Source organism: Papaver somniferum, chromosome 9 (assembly GCF_003573695.1).
Source record: "Papaver somniferum cultivar HN1 chromosome 9, ASM357369v1, whole genome shotgun sequence".
NCBI lineage: Eukaryota > Viridiplantae > Streptophyta > Magnoliopsida > Ranunculales > Papaveraceae > Papaver > Papaver somniferum.
In genome coordinates, this window is record NC_039366.1 from 198,091,843 (window position 1) to 198,110,837 (window position 18,995).

Sequence of the window (18,995 nt, forward strand, 5' to 3'; positions counted from 1 at the left end):
CATGAATTTCTAAATTAAGGTAATCGAGATTCTTAGAACTACTAGGGTTCTCTCTAATAAATCGACCTAGATATTCTCTTTTACGTTCAGGAATACAACAGAAATTTCCCTTAATTGGAAGGAGATTCTAAGAATTCAAAAAAAACAAGGCTGACTCAACCAAATCAATCCACTAATTTCTAGCAAACGAAAAGCATGATGTCTCCACTTAGATTGTTTTCAAGACCATCTTCTATTATTTTGAAAGACAATTCGTTACAATTTCACCAAACCTCTCTGGAATCAATCTGAATTAAAGTAAGTTGAATAGAGACAAGGGAAAATTAGCGGAGCTTTGATACACAGGCCTCACCGGAAGAACGTTCCTTGGTTACAAGGCGGCTCGCCCAAATTACAGTCATCATCATGAACTTCGAGTTAAGCTTTATAGAGCAACCAATTTTTCTTTTGAATGACTTTCCTACTAAGATCGTTACCCTATCAGTCTCGTTGTAGTCAAAGTTTTAAGGCTTAAGTTCGCGTAAGTTACGTGTTCCTAAGGCGGGCAAGAAGGAAACGGTGATGAAATCCTAATCCTTATCTTGTATGGTATGGCCTTTCCCTTTATTAGAAAAATAAATATCCGTATTCATTCCTGAACATATATGCATACGAAGGAAGACATTAAACCCTCTGAAAGGGGATCCGCATGTGTTCAGAATATTACCTACCGTTTCAGGCGGGGGATGAACTAGTTGTAGTCGACTTGGGCCACCGACTCCTATGTCTGTGTGCAAACCCAAGGTGCAGAGGCAATATTGTAGTTTTCCTCTACCTCTGCAAACAATTTATATTTAAATCTACCCTTCCGTAAGGTATACAAATAATGATAATGTTCCAAAGTCCAAAGGTCCGAAATGTCCAAAAAGAAAAGAAAAATTGCAAGAATAACAACAACCCCTAATATAGTTTTCTAAAAGTTCCAAAAATAAATAAATCCCTAAGAAATAAAATTAAATAACTAAAATAAAATTGTCTTCTTTTCTGTTCTTTTCTCTTCAAACTTTATCTCCAAGTCTTCACGAAATCTCCAAACTCCTTGGCTCAATTTTATTTGTGATCCAAAACCTGTAGACAAAAGATAACTACCCAAGATCATAAAATAAGATAAAATGATTAAAATAAAATAAAAACTAGACCTACAAAGAAAAATAAATGTAAAACCCTAAAAACAAGTCCGCCTCGGCGGCGCCAAAATTTGATGTTGTTTTTATAGTGGTAAGAAAAGGGTTGATTCTCGAACTTGTGAAGGATGACTTTTAGACTTAAATTATAAAGCTAAAGTAGGAAACACCCTAAAATTTTTAGCAAACTCAATCAAAGATGATATCAATATTAAAAGAACATTGAGGCTAAGATTCCGCTATTTTCCAAGTTCAAAGTGATTAAATCCATTATTTATAACTATGCAATTTTTGCATTTAATTTTCGATTCTAAACTACTGCAACATGCCAAAATAACAAGTGTAAGTCCAAAGTATAAAACATCAATAACCTATGCCCAAGTATGCTCTATCAAAAGAAATAACAATTGCTTAACAAAAATCATTCAAACAATTTCCTTTAAAGACAAATAATCATAAAAATAATTGCACTAATTAAATAAATATGAATATACCACTTTTTGTTGGAAAAATAGCTTCCTCTGTCACCTCAGCAATGAGGTTTAGCTCCTCATATTAATCACTTGCTCGAAATACATGCTTATTGCTCAAAATTTGATTAAGAGGATGAAAAGGTATAAAGCTGTGAGTTTGTAACATATATAATTTTTACAAAACTTGTTGTTGCATAGAATCCTAACGGAACTCTTAGGAACTATAAATAATTGCTACAAGAGTTCTGACAAAAGACATAGAACATGAAAGTAAAGGCCACAGATTCTGCGACTTTTTTTCCAGTTCCTTTATCCTCTAAGTTTCTATTAGACATAATTGTTCTAATGTTTGTTTGATTAAAGCTCCAAACAGTTATGAGTAATCAAATACAAAACCTGACGCTTGTTTGATCCAATAATTCATTTCCTGAAGATAACACACATTACTAGAAGAAGCATCAAATTTCTTCACTCTCTTAAATCCGAGTAGTTTCCACTAATTGTGCCTCTTTATACATTGGATCATATCAAATTATCATGGGGATAATAATACAATTAGTGATACTATATTTCGTAGTTTACAACTCCCACTAGATTAACCATTAATCAAGCGTCTACAATTTCAACAATTCTTCTATTATAATTAAGATACTAGCTATCATACCGTTTGGATTATTAGACTTTATTAATCCAATTCTTTAATGAAGATGGAAAACTTTAGCTTCTGTTGCACAATCTAACCATCATAAATAGGTTTCCATTCACTCAAAGGCTGGTAAGTCTTTTGAGAGAAACTTACTAGAAACTAAGTTTATGATTTTGCAACGGTTTAATGAATTTTCACCACAACATATCAGGAAAATCTTGAACATGTCCAACATAATAGCACCATTACACTCAACATGAACAATTATGTACCTTAAGAATTGTGCATAACACACAATGCAAAAAATCTAAGAATTCGGCTATGAGATGAGAATATTATCTTTAACTCGTCACATTTTCCGAAATATTACCATTTCATCCAATTTACTACTTTCACTTTTTCATATGATAAGCTTTCAAGCCCAAGTAATAAACACTACCATCCATGTTTATTACGTGTGGTTAACTATGAAACGGATGTAACTTATAAGGTGAAAGTCATCGATGAATATGGTGAAATACACTTTACCGAAATTTCACAATAATCATTACCAAATATAAAGGAACTATGGAAGGAATTATGGAAGTGCAATGTTTGTAAATACATTTCCTTGTTTCTTAAATCCTACTGTCTCTCGAACAAAAAACATGTTATATGGTCCGAAACAAAGAATACATTAACTGAAAATAACTAGGAAAAATCATCCTGACTCTGCATCAATAATGTGTCTAAGTGGAATACTGCTTGATGTGCTTATGCATACTCCCAATCTTTTCATATTTCATGATAGGAGAGGTGGGATATAATGTGCTAACTAAAATTGTCCAGTTGCACGAAATTTATTAATCATCAGACTAAAGATATAACGATAACATGATGCGATTAAAAAATTAACATCCAAAAGAATGAAGTGCACAAGCATCAAACAAGCACCAACATAAATTCTAAAAACAAATTATATCGTGGAAACTTGTTCTTTGGGACGAAAATCCGACGTACATAATATTCATGTTTATTGTCCCATCAACTTTAATTGTCAATGTATCATACATCCTCAAAACTAAAAGGTCTTTGACTTCTTTAGTTTTTTAAGACCATGAGGATAACATATCCTCAAAACTGGTCATATCCTCTATACCATTAGCTTGACACCTTTGAGTATCAAACCGTTCTTAACAAATAATATTTCACCTAATCTCTTCAACCAATAAGTCTTTGGACAAGTCATTAATGACATAATTAGGATATACAAGCGACTTTGTCACCGTAATTCGTAAGAGAGTTTACCACTTATAATTGGCTGCTTTGACAACACAATTTTACTGGTAAAACTCCATATACCATTCAAGCCACATTCACAATATGCACCGAAGATGGATACAATGAGACATAGAAATTCTTTCTTTGGAAGGAATTATACATCAAATTTATCCAATATATATGGCCCAAAATGAAGGTTTATCATACATAGTGTTTTTAATATTCATATAGTATGATACCTTCGGGTACCAAGACAACCTTCGTATAAGAATATACGAGCTAATTATTTCACTAACAGATTCTTTTTCCATTGTTCTTTTTTGTTTTGAACACCGAAGTAGCTCAGAGAACAAACAACTATTTTATCATATGTGAATCTAACCCATGCGGATGGTTAATTCGGTAATCCAACTCAATGGTTGAACTCCGTCAATAAACATCACATGGTCTTATATAATTCGTACATGGCATATTTAACCATTACGATCACATGTGATGAAGGGATAAATAGTCGGGTGATCCCAAAAAAAAATCTCCACAGGAATCCGAGCATCATGTATCAACATGCTAGCGACATTTATGAGTAAGCTTTAATAAGATACTAAGAATAGTGAACAAGTGTCCAAGAGCATGGCCACTGTAATTCCAACTCAAACATTCAAGATATCACCTAGAAGACAAAATCAGACCGAAATTTCATGCTCACATCAAAGAACTCAGATGTTAACTCATCCATAAACATCAATATTAAGAACTTAAACGATCAAAGCAATATATCATAATGAAAAGTTATAATATTCATGAATAGTCCTTAGGGTTAAATATTCAACCAATTTGAAGCTAGGTCGATTCATCGATTTTCAACTCGGTAACGTTTCTGAGTTGATTCAGACAAAAAATATTCAAACCGTCCTATTCACATGTCAGCAACAGACGATACAAGTCCATAATCTTAACTAGGTGAAGAACTTAAAACTTATTTCATTTCAGCATGTCTATATTTAAGCCTCATAATTAAACATGCTCATCTCAATCACAATCAACATAAATCAAACAACCAGTTTGACAATTAAACTTCAATCAATCAATCAATCATCAACTATTATGAGCAAACATGAATATTCAGTTGGCGCTCTGATACCAATTGTTAGAGATTCTGATCATCTTATTAACCATGATACAGAATCTGGATTACTACTACATGATTTAATTGGAAATAAGTTTTGCAGCAAATGTGTTTAAGGCTTGGACTCTTTTCCAATTCCTTTCAGTCGGAAACAATGAACAAACTTGATTGAGATTGCGTGGAGATGAAACTTTATTCCTCTCACCACTCCTTTCTAGTCTCTGGCTCTTAGTGATGGTTGTTCTAGCAACTCTCTAATCAGTGGCGAATCCAGAAAAAAAGTTTCATTCTATTTTTATAGGACATATTTTCAGTTTAACATCATTTCCTAATTCCTAAACTAATAATAATAATTTTGATTGGTTAATTTTAGGATTTTTGTTAGTAATCTAAATAGTAGTTTGCAATGGTATACTATCAAGTTTTTCCAGATGACCGAAGCATTACATATACTACGCGAAACATTTTTACGGTAGTTTATCTTAGAAAACAACGTCACAATTTCATTAACAACTGAAATAGTAAATCAAAATCTTCCAAAAGATTTCATTTTTCATTTTTGAAGCATGAATCCTCCAATTAATTGGTACAAGCATTGCAAAGGCATCATCACTCACCGCTCATACAAATATAGGAGAAAAAATCAAATAAAGAAGATTCCAATTTAAAAACAAACGGGTATTGCTCCAAATGGGTATGGGCATGTGGGCCACAAATCCAACATGATGTCGTTGCGGATTATTGAACACCGAATGATACCGTCTGCTTTTGCATACTAGTACGTACAAAATCAGGGGTGTGTACATGTGTCTAAATTTGTTTTTCTGGTTGATTTTGCAAACTCACCTCAGAACCTACCAGAATGCATAGAAAGCCTAGAATGGTTGGTGCAATATGCGTGATAAATAAAATTCCTACCGATAGTCACTAGCAATCCACACAAATTATCTAAAATTCCTACTGACTGTTCCAATCTCATACTAGTCATCTATATCTGACAGTCATCTCGTTTATAAGCTACATTCGAGTGAATTTACGTCCACTAACCTCGGATGCATTTCCTTAATAAATAAATGTTAATTGAGGACTGTTCCATAATTTTCAATACTATAGTAAATCAGTGGCCTTCACCCTTAATTAATGGAGAGTTCATTTAAGTTAATTATAAGGGCATTCTAATGTGCACGAGATAAAAGAAGGGAAAACTAGGCGCAGGTCCATAATTTTTTTTTCTTCTTACACCGGGCTCACAATTATTTTTTAATACAGTTGTACCCATAATTGTTTAAAAATATTTAAAATGTGCAGACTGATTCTATTATCCTTCAGCGATTTTGGGCAGAATTTTTTTTCTTCTCCGACAATTTCTTTCCCTATTCCTCCATTAATCTCTATAACGGATTTGCAGAGTTTTTCTTCTCCATCATTCAAAGAAATAAATCATTTAAAATCGATGATTGAAGTTGATTAAACCCTAGAATGCAGTTCAACAAAAATGGATGAAACACCAACAAAAACGCGTCTTCAGAAATCAAAAGAGAAGAAATCAGGTACTAAATCTAGTCGGACATGATCTGCGTTTTTAAATTTAGTTGGAAATCGATGTTTAATCGATGGTATTCTTGCATGCATTCAGTAGATTTGATTATTTTTCGCTTTTAACTTTTGTTTTTGATGTAGATAACCTAAAAGACGAAGAAGAAAAAATCAAGTCGAAGAAACAGGAAAAAAAACGGTGAGGTTTATCATTAATTTCATCTGTTAGTGTTTGATTTTGTTTTTTGCTTTATAACTTGCCCAATCTTCGATTTTATCATCATTTTTACCTGTTGATGTTGAAGATGAAAAAGATGAAAGTGATAGTGACCAACCACTGAAGGAGATACAAATGAAGGCAAAGCACGATGATGTGAAGAGAAAGGAAGTCTCTGGTATGTTTGCATAACATAACAAATTATGCAGCAAAATAAATGTGCACTTGTTATGCAGTTGTATGACAGCTTATGCTTACCAAAAAAACCTGCATAACACTCTGTCAAACTTATAAATAAATGCATAACATCTTGTGCATGTGCAATTTTGAATGCATAAACGATTATGCATTATTCTGAGTACTCATGTTTTCCTACGTTCAGATTTTGTCCCTTTGGATGTTTCCAGAAAAGGTTTTAACGAGGCAGCATCTGCGAGTTTATCATTGTTCTGAGTACTCATGTTTTCCTACGTTCAGATTTTGTCCCTCTGAGTTTTCCTGACGAGGTTTTTGATGAGATAATTTTAGAACAATAATCGTTGTCTAAAGAGATGTGTATACATTTCTGGAATGAGGTCATCAGATAATCGCCCGTATTATCCGATTCAGATTTTTACAACACACGGTCTTTTCCTGACAAGATTTTACGAAGCAAAATTAGCAGCGCAGTCAGTATTGTTATAATCCTCTAGCATTCAGATTTTCCCCTAGCGGTTTTTCTGACGAAGCATTCTCAAGACAATACGTTCCCGACAGTAGCAAAACCAGGAACATTAAATCCTTTTGATAAAGTTTTGCTGAACAAATAATTAGATTGGTGGTCATCCAAGAGGGAGTGGGGTGTTACGTGTAAACTATGATATGGATGCCCACCAATAAACGGGGCCCACTACACCAATTGTAAAACACCTATGTCATTACATGTCAAGCATGTGTTAATAGTTATCTCTAATAAGAGAATGACTATCCCTTAATGTAATTACTATGAATAGCCTCTTGGGCTTCCTTCTTTTGTAAGAGAGAAAAACTGGAAAGTTAATGAAAAATTTAATAAGAAGAGAGATGAAACTCTCGTATTAGTTTACATCTCCATTCTTTCTCCCCACTTTTGTATTTGTACAGTTGAGTGCACATAATATTTCGTATCAAACAGTTCATTGTGTCCGTCAAATGTACGTTGTTTAATTGGGCTATCCTTACAAATTTGTTTGATGGCTGTTCGCTTTCTACCCTTATTTGTAATTGAAATGTTGTCATTAGCATGAGCTGGTCTTGTTAGCTTATTCTGTGTCTCTTTCTCACTACTCTAGTAAGACTCATTTTTAATTCAATTTTGCCCCTTGCCGTCAAAAGAAAAATAAAATAAAATCGTATTTGAAATATAATCCTCTATAAGATTATTAGAATCAGCACCTTAATCCTCTATAAGATTAAGAATCAGCACCTTAATCCTCTATAAGATTAAGAATCAGCAGTAACTTTTACCAAGGTGATACATTTATCACATCAAGCAGCATAAACATAATCTCCGCATGAATGTATCACAGGTGCAGTCTTACTTTTTATCACAACAGCAAGCAAAAATCTAATTGGCATGCGAATTGGCCGGTAAAATCGACACTTTCACTCGACAATCTTCTTCACTTCCCATGTGTCTTTATTTTCAAGCAAACTTGTTTGCTTTTTTTGCTCTCCGTCTAACAAATTTGCTCTCTCTGCAACAAAAATTGTTTCTAAACAGAAAACTTAAAAAACATGGAAACTAACTTCTGAAACAGCTGCGATGCAAACATTCCTGGGACAGTTTCATAAAAGTGCTGCATATACCAAGTATTCAACCCAACATACGGTGGTTTGATAGTTTGGATTAACACTGCTTGGCAAGGTAACAAGATTACGTACTTCCGTAGGAAAAGAGTTTGCAATGAACTCAGCAAGACAAGAATCAGATGAGCAGGAACCTAGAGGAATTCATCACTCTGCATAAAAGCAGAGAGCACCAGGACTTAGACAATATAAAGAGATCTTCAAAACACTGCATTTCAACTCGGTCTCGTGAACTTCTCAACTTTCAACTTCTGCAACTGATCTTTTCAACTTTCAATTTCTGCAACTAATCGGCAACTAACGCCATGTTACTACACAGTCTGCATAGAGACTGCCATAACAAATACAGATGAGTATTATGTTACTCATCCCTCAAAAGTTGCAGACAACATGTGGCAACTATGTTCCAATCTGAACTAAAGGGATCATGGGTTCATCTAATCGTACTCTGCTGGGAGATCAAGTGAATGACCAACTGGCCCATGCATTAATGCTATTACATACAAACACACTAATGCTACTATAACAGACTGATAAATTTGGATCAGGAGAAAAGATGAGAACGTTCTCATTGTTCGAGTTATCACATTCTCTACCATCTTTGTCATTATGAGAATGTGTGCTCTTGCGAACAACAGTATTTAAGCAACAGTAACTTGAACATACGACGTTCACCGAAAGAAAGAGAAAATACCAATTGACTCAATACTAGAGAAATCAGGAACCTATATGAAAGTTTCTCCGACTATATATGATATTTTCAGTCGCCATATTGTTTTCTTGCTCAAACTTAATCTATACTCCAAAAGAGTTTGTAAAAGTATAACGTTGTTTTCCTTTACAAAATAAGAACAGAAACATTTAGAGATATTATGCATAGACAACACTATATAAACTGTAAAATCAAAGCATAAGAAGATCAGAAAGGGGGTATGTATTGATCTTCCCAAAAAAGAGAGGGGATTGAAGATTTTTACTTCTTCAAAGAGGTTAAACCTTCAATGCCACTTGATCTTGCCACGAAATTTTTCTCTTACCAGGCCGACTCGACCCGTTCATTACCTCCCTACAAACCAACATGTTTGCATCACTAGGATGTTGCTGTTGCTGTTCTACTCTGAGTCCTGAATAACTCCTCTTAGGCTTTTTCTCCATTCTCATAGGAGGTTCCAGACGATGACTGACATGATAATCCCCAACATCATCTTCCCCATTCTGCAATTCAACTGAACAAATTACAAAAAAAAAAAATGTACAAACAATTAAAAGTATAGAGAAAGTTTTACTAATTACCGAAATCTGATTCAAATCCAATACTGGAGAAGGCTTGGGCATCCGGTAAGATTCCTTATGACTCACAGGAGCTTGTGATCGTATTAGATCTCTGTCTATCCTAGGTGTGTTTGGAGACTGACTTCTCATTAAGAATTTGTATCTTCGCCTCAAGAAACTAGAATCACAAATAAGAAAACACAAGCATCATCAAGCAGTTCCGACAAGAAAACCGATCACAACACCAACATGATTCGATCTATTTTGTCCTCAGAAACCACAAACAAACAATGATTTTGTGTGTTGTTATTCCTAGGTTTTGATGTTGTTGTTTTTTTTGGCCAAGAAATTAAAATTAGAGCAACATAATTAGGAATTAAAAAAAAACACATACCGAACTTCAGCCAAAAGGGTTAGTTTCCTCTGCTTATCTTTATGCAATTTCTTCTTCATGGCATCAGTTTCCTGCACGCAGAAGAATAAAAATATAATCAATTTTGATCTTAACAAACAAAAATAACCCTAAATCTAAAGATCTAAGAGAAACCCATGGATTACCTTTTGCAATTCATTGAAATCTTGAATCAAACTCTGATGTTTATTAAACATATTTCTTGATTCTTCGTCATAAGAAAAAGGAGATGAAGATGATTCAACAGAAACCCCTTTCATCTTCCTCTTCCACATCTCAACAACAGATGAACAAAAGAAACCCCAGAGATCTCACAGATGAGAAGAACGAAGATATGAAAAAAGAAAAAAAGGAAAGACAAGAAGAAGAAGAATAAATAATGATGTGGTGGGTTGAAAAGAAGAAACTTTGATATGAAGAGAGAAGAAAGAAAGTAATTTTTGGGAGGTTACAGAAGGGTATTTGTGAGATATTGCTCTTCCTCCTCCTACTACTACTAGTAGTATCATATTCATAGGGTTTGGTTGGAAAGATAACATCTTTGCTTTGTTTCCTGTTTGTTTATTTTTTTTCTTTGTAACATAATAAATTTTGGGCCATCGTCATTTCTATAGACAACACGAGAAGATTATTAAGAAAAACACCAAAGAATTTCATCTGTTTGTGTATTTCATATGTTTTTAGAGAAGACTTGTTGTCTTTCCTGATGGGTGTATTTGTATGTGCGTCTATCAATTCATATCTTTCTTTCTCTCTCCGCCTAAAAACTTCATCTTTTTTTTTTTCCCTGTCATGAATGAGTTTGGTATTCCTATCTATCCAAATATGGAGGTTGGTCTTACAGAAATACCCTTGTTCCTGATGCAATCAGACTGAATCTGTCTATGCATCTAACATTCAACCAATGGTAACACCAAACTTTATTACTGTGTGTGTGGAAGAAAGAAAGAAATTCATGTGAGATTTCTGTTCATCATTAATGGAAGGTGGAGACTGTGTCATTCTAGTGGTGGTACTAATTACTACGAGTGTTTTTCGGATTCTCCTTACCTTAGGATTAACTTATTACTTTAATAATGACATAAAAAAGGAGGGTATCTTAGTAAAAGGCTACTTGAGCTAAAAATGGGATTTGTTACAGACAAAAGTTGTTAATGAAGACAAGGGAAAAGGGAGGGTCTGTCGCTTGCTTGCTGGTTCAATTTTTCTTCCTGTGAAACTTGTTGATGCATGACTCGTGACTTTCATGAAAGCTTTTGTTTGCCTTTATTATTAAATTTTAGGTACAACAATGAGAGAGTGATGCGACTTAGAGGCGGATTTGGCTTGGCTCAGTCTTCAATGCCTTTTTTATTTTGCTTAACCCTCTTTTTTCTCAATTGTTTATTACTAGGTGTCACACCCTTTATTTTGCTTAACCTCTCCCTTCTGTCAGTCAATTTCTTTATTATAATCGTGTGTACCCCATATCCACGATAAATTATAACTTAATCCTTTCTCAGTAGAATATATGCCTTTAAAAAATATGTACATTCCAGGTTAGAACCATCTTTTTGGGGCCATGGTTTTCTTTTTTTGCGAGCATGATCTTATTAGGCCACCTACCCTACACTGATAAGGGATGTCTTAATAATAATTCTACTTAGCAAATTTACTAATTTGCCCTTAACCTAATTAACATTAACTCTAATACTAAAAAAAAAGAAAACTGCCGTACCCACTCACCCATTCCCTATTGGTCTTCCTCTTCCTCTCTTCTTCTTCTTCTTCTTCTTCTTCTTCATTTCAAACTCGTCTTCATCATCGATTCATCGTCGATTCATAAAAATGTTCATCATCCACAAACCCATTCATTTTAATTTATTTTTCATCGATTCAATTGAATAAAAATCATCAAAATAGGCTTGAAATGGTAGTTACAGTGTTGAGTTCGGTTAGAACGTGTTTTCTATTTGCCCTAGGTTCCTAACCGAACTCACTGAACTGAAGAACACGAAGAACAGTTCGGTTCTATGTGATTCATAACTTAGTTACCGAACTGTAGAGTTCGGTTGTTTCGCAAAGAAATTGTAAAATTTCCATGTAACCGAACTGTAGGGTTAAAAAAAATAGAAAGAAATTTTGAGGATGTAACCGAACCTTACCACTTTTCCCATTAGTTTTATTAGTCTTATAAACAAACTCTGAACTATGAGTTCGGTTCGATCGCAAACATTTTAAAACCTCCATGTAACCGAACTGTAGGGTTAAAAACATAGAATTTTTTTTTTATGTAACCGAACCTTACTGTTATTCCCATTATTTTTAGTACTGTAAGAACCGAACTCTGAACTATGAGTTCGGTTGTTTCGCAAAGAAATTGTAAAATTTCCATGTAACCGAACTGTAGGGTTAAAAACATAGAAAGAATTTTTTTTTTATGTAACCGAACCTTACTGTTATTCCCATTATTTTTAGTACTGTAAGAACCGAACTCTGAACTATGAGTTCGGTTCTTTCGTAAAGAAATTGTAAACTTTCCATGTAACCGAACTCTATTTTTCCTTTGAAAGAATGAGTTCGGTTTTGTCTATAATTTCACTGGGTAACCGAACTGTTGAAATAGTTTGTTCGGAATGCTCGCAAAAAAAAATCTCTTAACCGAACTCTATTTTTCCTTGTAAACAAGGTTGTTCAGGTGAAGAAAAATGGCTACATCGAAATATGTTGTTGGGGCCATAAAATCTGAACACTCTTGTTTACAAACTTACTAATCTGAGTTCGGTTGGATCGCAGAAGCATGCAGTTTGCGATCCAACCGAACCTTATACACTTATATCAAATTAATTTGTACGTAAAGTTCGGTTAGTTGCGAACCAACCGAACATAATGCTGCATGCCAGAACTTCCATTGATATGGAGTTCGGTAACCTGCGTGTTTGGATCAAGTAACCGAACTACATCTTCAAACTAGTTTGGTTACTTGTTCATCTCACAAGGAAACCAAACAACACCTTCAGATGAGTTCGGTTACTTGTTCATCCTCACAAGGAAACCGAACTACACCTTCAGATGAGTTCGGCTACTTGTCTTCATATAAACTAACCGAATTGTTCAAAATCCAGTTCCAAATCTTACATTTTTGGGGAATTTTTACCAATATACTATGAGAGGATGGAGATGAAGAATCAGATTGATCACTTGAATACTCAAATGGGGTGAATTGGAATTTTTTTTTATTTTCCATGTTTTTCTCCTTCATCTTCTCTACTCTCACAAAAATTCTACTCATAATAATTTACTCAACTAATAATAAACTCATCTTTTAATTTAATTTCACTAATTGTTTTTAACTAAATTATTTTACTAATCATAACCTAAACTAACTAGGAGGGTAGATTAGGTATTAAATAAATAACTAGATATGGGGTGACCTAGAATTACTTCCAATGTCTTTACCCAAAATAGAACCATGATCCCCCAAAAAAACCATGGTCCCCAAAAAACGGTTCCTAGTTTAAGTTAATATTGCAATTCTGACCGAAGAACAAAACGTAAAACCAGTCATTTATTTCTGGTTTGATTGCTATTTTTTCCCTTGGGAGTAGTTTTATCATTACATATTCATAATCGAATTGAATACAAAAAAAAGAAAATTATAATCGAATTAAATAACTTTTATAAAGTTATTACCACTCGAAAAATGAGAAATTACAGCATGTCAACTGCATAATAAAATAAATAATTTTTAACACCTGGTACATTTATTATTGACTCTTGGTATTTCAGGAAGATCGATTTCCTTCATCTAATAATTGGTTATAATTCTTTGGGATATTTTTGAAAAATTTGTCTATTAATATTATCTTCCTTTACGTCAATATTAATTAATCACAAACTATAGCGTAATAACTATTTGCATTCAACAAATATATCCCAAGAAATTCGGAACTATATGGTTCATTATATCCGGTAAGCATATTCATCGATGATAATTGTTTGTTAAATGACATCTAAAGACTTGAAGACCTAAAAAAATAAAGTTCCCATGTTGAACGGTGAGGACATCCTCGTTTCATATTAGTCGAAATATGATTTTTTTGAGTTTTTTGTGAAACGAGCGTTTTGTTGAGGACATTTGACAACATATAATTGGTTAAAAAATTATAAATTCAAAAGGAAAACTTAACTTACCGTGTTTGAAATTTTATGAAAGTCCAAATTCATTTCGGAAATCGAGTACCTACTATATTAGAACTCTTTTTCCAAATTAGTACATAAAGGGAAAAAATAATACCACACATATTTCATACATATTTTTTTATAAGAATAAGAGGAATAAATAAATAAAATCCACACATATTTATTATCTTTTCTCAACTAATTTAATGTATTCGTCGAGCCACACCAAATCAAGAATGCATCGCCACAGGGAGAGGTGAAGTCCCGTGCAAATCAAATAAAAAATGCATCGTCACAGGACGGGACAAAGCCCCACACACATCAAATCAAAAATGCATCGTCACGGGTCTTTTCTATTTGTTGTTTTAATGATCTTTTCCCACAATTAGTGATTTTTATCAGTTTATATTTCAGACATCTTATTCTATGTTTGGTGTGACTGTTTGGTTTTCACAGTCCCGATAAAAGACCCTTTTCTAAACCTTCTGGTACCATCTGATCGTTTGATATGATTTATGCCGTTTATTTAGAGGATTTTAAGGCTAAGTACCATCTTTAAAAGTTTGAAGTTTCCTTTGCCAGTCCTGAGGACAAGCCGGAGTTTTGACTAAGGCGATCCCCGAGCAACCTTGTGGTCCGAACGAGTTCATCGTGACTGAGGGACTGCTAGAGGCGGGACTTCATCTTCCTTTGTAATGTCCTATGGACCCGTTCTAGTACGAGGTGCTTTGTTATCTCAATCCTCAGCGAGGCATGTTTCATCCCAATGGTAACTTCTGGGGGATCGTCCGAGAGTGCGCTCGCCGAAGCAAGGGTAAAGTTACTAGGCATGAGAGGAACGAGTTTGATCCGGCTTAACGAGATTTGCACACTGTCGAGAACTTTGTGGACAACTACTGGTGTCAGCATCGTGAGAAGTTTGATGGCTTCGGTGTGGGGATTTCGAGATCTCGTCGTGCTCTGAAGGGGCATTTTCTTTTTTCCGATCTGGATCCTCCTAATGACAGCAATTTACATTGCATAAGACGAACAATTCGAAGTGGTTTTTTGTTCATCTTCGTGTCGTGGGTCCTAATTTTTATGGCTGGGACGCGGTCGGTGGTGTTCTTCATGGGCTTCCAGATATGCATAACTATCTGCCAGCTTATAATCCATGGGAGCTTAGGTGGATTACTGCTCCTGGTCGTAAGAGTCGAGTGCAAACCATTCGTACTGCTAAGGGTGCTAAGGTATAGAATATTGTCCTATTGTTTTAAAGTATATATACCTTGCCCCTGTTTTATAGCTTAGCATCCGATGTTATATGTTTGCAGCGAGTGAGGAATGGTTCTGACCCCTCGAATGTTCTTGTGGAAGTTGATGAACATGCTTTGGATGCTGATATGTCTGCTTTATTTGGTGATGAAGAAATGTTTGAATTAGATGATCAAGGGCCTTTTCCCTCTCAGAACGATGGGACTGCTCCAATATCGGAGGTAGAGATGACTCGGGCGAGTAATATAAATGATAAGGGCCTATCTTCGGCCGATATGGGTGGTCAAGGTGGTGGTGATATGGTTGTTGGTGGCCCTGGGGTGCCTAGCTCTTTTGATGGTGGTTTTCCAAGTTCCTCTGTAGTTCATTCTACTCCATCTTTCACCATTTTTGGTGAGGGCGCAAGTGTTGCTGCAATGTTGTGCTCTGGGTAGTATGCTAAGATGAGCGAGGAAGAATATGATCGGATCTTAACTACTTTGGATAAGCCATCTCAACAGAGGCTTGTGATCTCGGTATGTGATCATGTCTTATCTTGTTTCGATTTCATATTTCCAATTGCCCCAGTCTTACTGGTAATGTTGTCCGATATACTAGAGCAACAATTTGAGACTCGGAATGCTATCCGAGGCTCGGGTAGCACGAAGGAGAGACAAATGTGCTGAGGGCGATGTTCATCGCTTGCAGTTCGAGATGGAGGCTGCCAAGCGAGAAACCGAGTCTTTACGTCAAGATAAGGAGTTGGAAAGTACCTGACCCTCTATTTTTTTATTTTCTTGTTAGAAAATTAGGTTCCTTCAATCCACTGACGGACCCACAGCTGGGCTAACCCGGGCTTTAGCCCAGGTAGTCGTCACAGCCCAACTACCTAAAAATTGAAATGCTATACTGCGCCAAGGCTATTAGCCCAGGCTGAGAAAAAAATTAGAATTTCTTGGGTCCGTCCCTGCTTCAATCTGAATTAGTCTCTCTATTGTTAGTCATCACCCGTCGTTTGGAGGAGTGGATAAATAATAACGTCCATAAGCATGCTATAGAACTGTGTACCGTGAGAGAATGAGATCGTTCTGCTCAATACATATGTGGATGTTCAGCGAAATCGTATCATAGAGCTTCGCGAGAGGGTAGAGGAGATAAAACGAGTAGCATTTGCTCGCAGAGGTCCAGTTGCTTCGATCCCTGAAAACCCAGCTTATTGAATGACAATCTGATCATATGCCTATCTTAGCTTAGGCAGAAGACAACAGGGATGAACTTCATCGTCTTAAGTGAGAATATATCAAGCTTGAGAAGGAGCGCGATAGGAATTTGTTATCATGCCCTGCTGCCAACAGTGCGATTACTTCATTTGAGGCTTAGATTAGTACCTTAGATAATGAGAAGGCATAATTGGAACAAACCTTAAATTTTGTCCTAGCTGAACATGAAGGTTTTTATTGGCAAATTCTGATAATTTTGTTATTTTATTTCTTAGAATATTTGTGTTGACTAACCTTGCTATGCTATCTCGCAGAGGCTCATAATCGCAATGCAGAGCCGGAGAGGCAACTGAATGATGTCATGGGAAAAAAGCAAAGCTTGGATGATGAGCTCAGTGGTATGGAGACTCGCTTTGAGGCAGAGTTAGAGGCCGAACGTGATATATGGAGAAAGAATATGAGCAATATTCACGCCGAGTATGGCGTTAAGATGACCAATGCTTGCAAAGCTTCTATTCTTCGTGAGTGTCAGAGGGTTGCTGCTATTGCCACACCAAATATTGTTTTTCCTCCCGTGCCCATCTCTGAGCAGATTGCTCCTGGTGGTGGTTGATCTGTGCCTAATAATGCATATTTCTATATCATTTTATTATCTTTTATCACATTTTAAGTGCTTTAATGTCACATTTTAAGTGAAATCATGTATTTTCCGTCTCGAGACATCAACAATCTTTTTTTTGTAGTACATATTGATATTTTGTGTTTGTTTGTAGGAGAGCATAAAGAGAGGCTGGTCAATACATGTATGTTGGATAGTGAAAATGTTGTGCCATGGCGTACGGAATCAATAGGAAGGGATATGTGCAGTGCAGTCAAGTTAAATTGATGATGGGCCGAAGTATGAAGTCCAAGTGATATTCACGTTTTAAGAAAAAAGAGAAGGGAATCAGCCTCACCCTTGAATACCCAAGAAAGGTACACATGTCTAACACTCGGTGAACCCCCTTTACACTTCTCTTTCCCATACTCAGAAAAATCTATTCTCTCAGACCATCGACACCACCTCCCTCTCCACTTTCAAACCCATACCACCGCCCATCCTCCCTATATTGTACTCTCTTCTCTTACATGTCTCAGATGTCACTTCCCCATTCTCAGAATACTAACTCTGTGTTGGATATCAAAAACCTAATTCTATCATTCATACACACAACCGACCTATTAAGGAAGGAAAAAGGGACTGAAATTTTAGGTTATGGAGTTGAAACCTAGGTCTGAATACCACCATCAATGGAACATGTTTTGTGACGTCAATTGAGTGGTTAGTAATAGTGAAATCCGTGTATGTTGTTGTGTATCATTTGGTGAGTGATTGACATCTCAAATCCCTAATTTCAGTTGTACTGTGGAGATATTAAAAACCCAATTTAGGGTGAAATTGGTCTATAAATAGAGATGTGTCTGTGATGTAAAAGTGAAGCCCGGAGTAGCCGGTGCACCAAGTTGTAGTAGTAATTTAGGGTTTCTATTTTCAGTTTCTCCATGTTTTAGTTTTTCACTGTGGTGGAGATGAAACCACCCTAAATAATTATAATTACTTTATTTGGTTTTACTTTTTCTCCATGAATTTATATTGAAAAGCATGATTTAATCTCTGAATTCATAGCAATTTACTTTCACCTTGTATGTCATGCATCCATGGTAGTTTGAGCAATCCTTTGTTATGTATTCAAGCTTTATGTAAAATGATTAGTTCAATTTGTGATTATATATGCCTTAAACAGATAAATAATGCTAGGGATTGACATATTTTGTTGAGGTTAAATTATCCATTTGTGCAAGTGATTTATCACATCTTCAAGTTAGTTTGAGGCTAGAACCTCTATAGCTCCTTGATTGAAGAGGGAACTAGTATATCAAATTAGGGAGTTCTATGAATTTATGTGGCTGATTCGAAACCATAGTTATCTTTATTTTATTGTTAATCTTGTTTATTTAAATATAAACATCAATCTCTCGTCGTATCGACAAAACCAGTTGTCTCTAAATTAGTAGAAGTAGAACTTAGAAGTTTAGGTTCACCAATCTATCTCCCCGTAGGATCGACCCGTATTTGTCATTGTCTGCGTTCTAGACGTTGTGCGCTTGCGGTTATAAAAGTAGGTTTCTAACCCTACCAAGTTTTTGGTAGGGTTAATGGAGTGGTTAGTAATGGTGAAATTCGTAAATGTTGATGTGTATCATTTGGTGAGTGATTGACATCTGAAATCCCTAATTTCAGTTGTACTGTGGAGATATGAAAAACCCAATTTAGGGTGAAATTGGTGTATAAATAGAGATGGGTCTGTGATGTAAAAGTGATGGTATTTCAAAAGTGATTGTAGTTGTAGTGGTAAAAAGGGTCTTTTCAGACTTGTGAAGAAAACAATTTTCAAATTTAAATTAAACA

General features: G+C 35.3%; 1 protein-coding gene across 1 annotated transcript; it reads right to left on the reverse strand.

Annotated features, from left to right (window-relative positions):
* Positions 1-8,918: 8,918 nt before the first annotated feature.
* LOC113308103 lies at positions 8,919-10,839 on the reverse strand. Its single transcript, XM_026556586.1, has 4 exons — positions 10,079-10,839; positions 9,915-9,985; positions 9,542-9,698; positions 8,919-9,463 (listed from the first exon to the last, which is right to left on the reverse strand). Exons 1-4 carry the CDS (start codon positions 10,205-10,207, stop codon positions 9,239-9,241), a joined length of 582 nt encoding a protein of 193 aa, XP_026412371.1. The 5' UTR covers positions 10,208-10,839; the 3' UTR covers positions 8,919-9,238.
* Positions 10,840-18,995: the final 8,156 nt, after the last annotated feature.

Coding starts and splice junctions, on each gene's coding strand:
- LOC113308103 (XM_026556586.1), bottom strand. CDS start 10,207: ATGTGGAAGAGGAAGATGAAAGGGGTTTCTGTTGAATCATCTTCATCT. Junction 9,986..10,078: donor ATTTCAATGAATTGCAAAAG/GTAATCCATGGG, acceptor TTCTGCGTGCAG/GAAACTGATGCCATGAAGAA. Junction 9,464..9,541: donor TGGATTTGAATCAGATTTCG/GTAATTAGTAAA, acceptor GTTGAATTGCAG/AATGGGGAAGATGATGTTGG.